Source organism: Capsicum annuum, chromosome 8, assembly GCF_002878395.1.
Source record: "Capsicum annuum cultivar UCD-10X-F1 chromosome 8, UCD10Xv1.1, whole genome shotgun sequence".
Classification (NCBI taxonomy): domain Eukaryota; kingdom Viridiplantae; phylum Streptophyta; class Magnoliopsida; order Solanales; family Solanaceae; genus Capsicum; species Capsicum annuum.
In genome coordinates this window covers 127,587-130,973 of record NC_061118.1, presented here as the reverse complement: position 1 = coordinate 130,973, position 3,387 = coordinate 127,587, and the positions used below count along the sequence as shown (strand labels likewise).

At 37.3% G+C, this 3,387-nt stretch overlaps 1 protein-coding gene across 1 annotated transcript in view; it reads right to left on the bottom strand.

The window, feature by feature from the left end:
• Positions 1–2,923: 2,923 nt before the first annotated feature.
• The window catches only part of LOC107838688 (L-ascorbate oxidase homolog), a 1,873-nt gene continuing 1,409 nt past the window's right edge, over positions 2,924–3,387 (bottom strand). The window contains exon 2 of the mRNA XM_016681851.2: positions 2,924–2,955. Within this exon, the coding sequence (XP_016537337.2) occupies positions 2,924–2,955 (32 nt within the window). The remainder of the gene's footprint in view (positions 2,956–3,387) is intronic.

The following is a 3,387-nucleotide window of genomic DNA, read 5'->3' as shown; positions in this document are numbered from 1 at the left end:
GTAGTTCTAGCATAAACTTACGGTCTTCAATAATAGCACAAAGATGATACTGTATAAGTTGGACCGCAAGTAGACAATCTGTTTACAGTCTTCAACAATAGCATAAAGACGATACTGTATAAGCTGGACCACAAGTAAACAATCTGTTTCTACTCGTAGTTCTTCATATCTCATTTCTTTCACTAATTTTAGCCTTCGATTGTTGCTCTATAACTCTGTAAGGCTTGAATTTGGTTTCATAACCGCTCGTGTTTACATTGAACAGGAAGGGGAGACGATGCAAGCCGTGGTGTATCTGGAACTTGCTTCTCGCGCTGGTGAAGTTACAGCTAATCCGGTGAAGAATGTTATACTTCAAGAATTGTCCGCTTCTAGGCAAGACCACGCTATGTTTCTAGCCAATAGTTGGCTCGCTTTACCTTCATCTTCATCGCACTGATACCCTGTAAATCGTCAGCTTCATGCAGCCTAATCAATGTATCACTTAACTACTTGAAGTAAATGTGTAATATAAGATTAAAGGTAAATATATGTTCTTGACGGTTTATAGCCGTTTCAGACTCGACTTTATGGAATTATACTAGATATGTTGTTGACGTTTTATAACCTTTGTAGTTGTCAACTCAATGTGACATTTTTATGACCATTTAGTGTGCCATTCACATGATTTTGATGTAGTTGTTACATTATTGAGCCTCTCTACCTACGTAAGGGTAAGGTAAGGGTAAGATTTGCGTCTACACTTACCATCTCCCGACTCTACTTGTGAAATTACATTAGGTTTTTTGTTGTTGTTGTTACATCATTAAGATCGTCTTTTGAAGTCTATCGACGTGACATGCCACCAAAATAACCAATCGATGAAAGAACATGAAATCATTTTGTTTCAGTAGAGGTAAGAGAAACGGTTGAGGGCAACGAAGTCGATGAAGTTGAGCCTCTGTACCTATGCAAGGTAAGGGTAAGATCGCGTATGCACTTACCATCTCCTGACTCTACTTATGAAATTACATTAGGTTTTTTGTTGTCGTTGTTACATCATTAAGATCGTCTTATGAAGTCTATCGACGTGACATGCCACCAAAATAACCAGTCGATGAAAGAACATGAAATCATTCTGTTTCAACAGAGATACCAGAAACGATTGGGACAATGAAGTAGGTGAAGTTGAGCGCCTCTACCTACGCAAGGTAAGGGTAAGATCTGCCTATACACGTACTCTCTCCTGACTCCACTTATCAAATTACATTACATTTGTTGTTGTTGTTACATCATTAAGATCGTCTTTTGAAGCCTCTATCGACGTGACATAAATATTATTTCTTTTTTTATAATATAATAAAATCGCGCAAATTATTTTAGCTAGAAATACTCGTTAAATTTTCGAATTTTGTGAGGTATATTGCCGTCCTTAGCCTGCATTTGAAAATAAACTATAGACTAAGATTAAATATGCTTAGTAAATATCACTAAATTGTGATTCAACAAGATAAAAATTAGAGCTTACATTTTTTTAATTAATTTTAAATTAATAATCTTGTTTCTTATTGTTTGTTGTTAGCATTATAATTTTGTTTTGCCCTTCTATTTATTTATTTGAATTTTTGTTGTATCATCCAAGTGGAGAGATTCCATTTCTTCATACTCTCTCCGTTTCAAATTAGTTGTCATGTTTCGCTTATCGAGAATCAGTTCGACTAATTTTCAGAGCTAAATTTGATTAAATTAACTATACAAAAAGAGTTGCATTTTTTCTCGTACCGATGTTGGTCAGAATTCGACTCTCGAAAAGGAAACTGCGACAGGTAAAAATGAACGGAGGGAGTATTAATTTCAAGAATACAAAAACAAGAACCTATGTGTTATAATCGGAAAGAATAAGCAATACCACAAGCAAAAGAAAAACAAGATAAACACACAGATTTATGTGGAAACCCTTGCGGAAAAAAAGTCACAGGCAGAGTCGGAGGAATTTCACTATAATGGACAGAGAACACAATGAAGAGAATGACGTATTTTTTGAACATCCAAAAAACGACCCACTAATTGCACTTATATAATATGCTACCATCACCACAGACCCCATGAAAAAACACAAACATTTCAGGACCGAATCAACAGAAATTTGGGTCACAAACTCTAACACTATGTTTTCACATTAGTCTATTTAAATGCTTATTAGATGAGTCATTTATAGAAAAAAAACTTAGTACAATTTGATTAATTAGTTATAAATTTTGATTCAAAATATGAAGGTTGAAATAGAAGTAATTTCTAAGGAAACATTAATTAAGCCATGTACAACAACTTCAAGCAAACAACGTCGGTCGATATAATTTTTCGTATCTCGATCAAATAATTCCGCCGGCCCCGCGAGTGATCTATTTTCCAACAAAGAGCGTTCAGAGAGGGTAAAGTCATCGTTGTCTAAGGCCTTAACGAGGTTTTACCCTCTAGCCGGGCGTGTCGTGGACAATGTATATGTTGATCATCAAAGAATGAAGCCCCGTCTTTTGATTCCGCTACACTTTTTCCACCCAAGGACGCGTCCGTGGTTAGGGATGCATGCATGGAAATTCGGAGGGAAAACATCGTGACCAAAAGGTTCGTGTTTTCGGCTCTGAGAGACGAGTAAGTTGATCATCAAAGGATGATCGAAAGAATAGGACGACGCCTTTGCCCTTGCCCTTCGAGGGTTCTGGTTTTATCGGCGTTTTTGTGGAGCCGTTTCATGGCGACCGTGCATTCTGAAAGGGATCCACACAAGCTTTACGCGGTACGCGGCAAATTTGCGGGGGCGGGCCCGAATCGTTGTTCGGGAACATAATGCGGTCCACACTTGTCGTACCGTTTTTCGAGAAAGGTAGTGAAGACGAAGTTTTTAAGTCTATCGAAGAAATTAATAATAACTTTGTGTCGAAACTCAAGCAAAATAATCAACAACACTTGAATTTGCTACAAGAAAGAGCAAATGACAAGAGAAAAGGGCAAATGGCATTGCTTAGTTTTACAAGTTTGTGTAAATTTCCCCTATATGAAGCTGATTTTGGCTGGGGGAAGCCGGCTCGGGTCGGCTGGCTAAGAAGGATATTATTGGATTTATGGATACGAAATTAGGGTGAATCTCGAAGCCGATGACATGGTTAAATTTGAAGCTGATAAGCAGTTGCTAGCCTTTTGTAAAAGCGGGATATAAAAGTCGTACTAGTTTTCTTTGTATCGTTTCAATTTTTTTATCTAATGTTCTATACGAATCGATTTCTTTCTTATACCAAGTTTCATGAACTACTCCTATTACTATCCTGAGCGAGGATCTATCGGAAACAACCTCTCTACCTCTGAAGATATATAGGGGTAACATCTATGTACACACTACCCTCCTCGTAC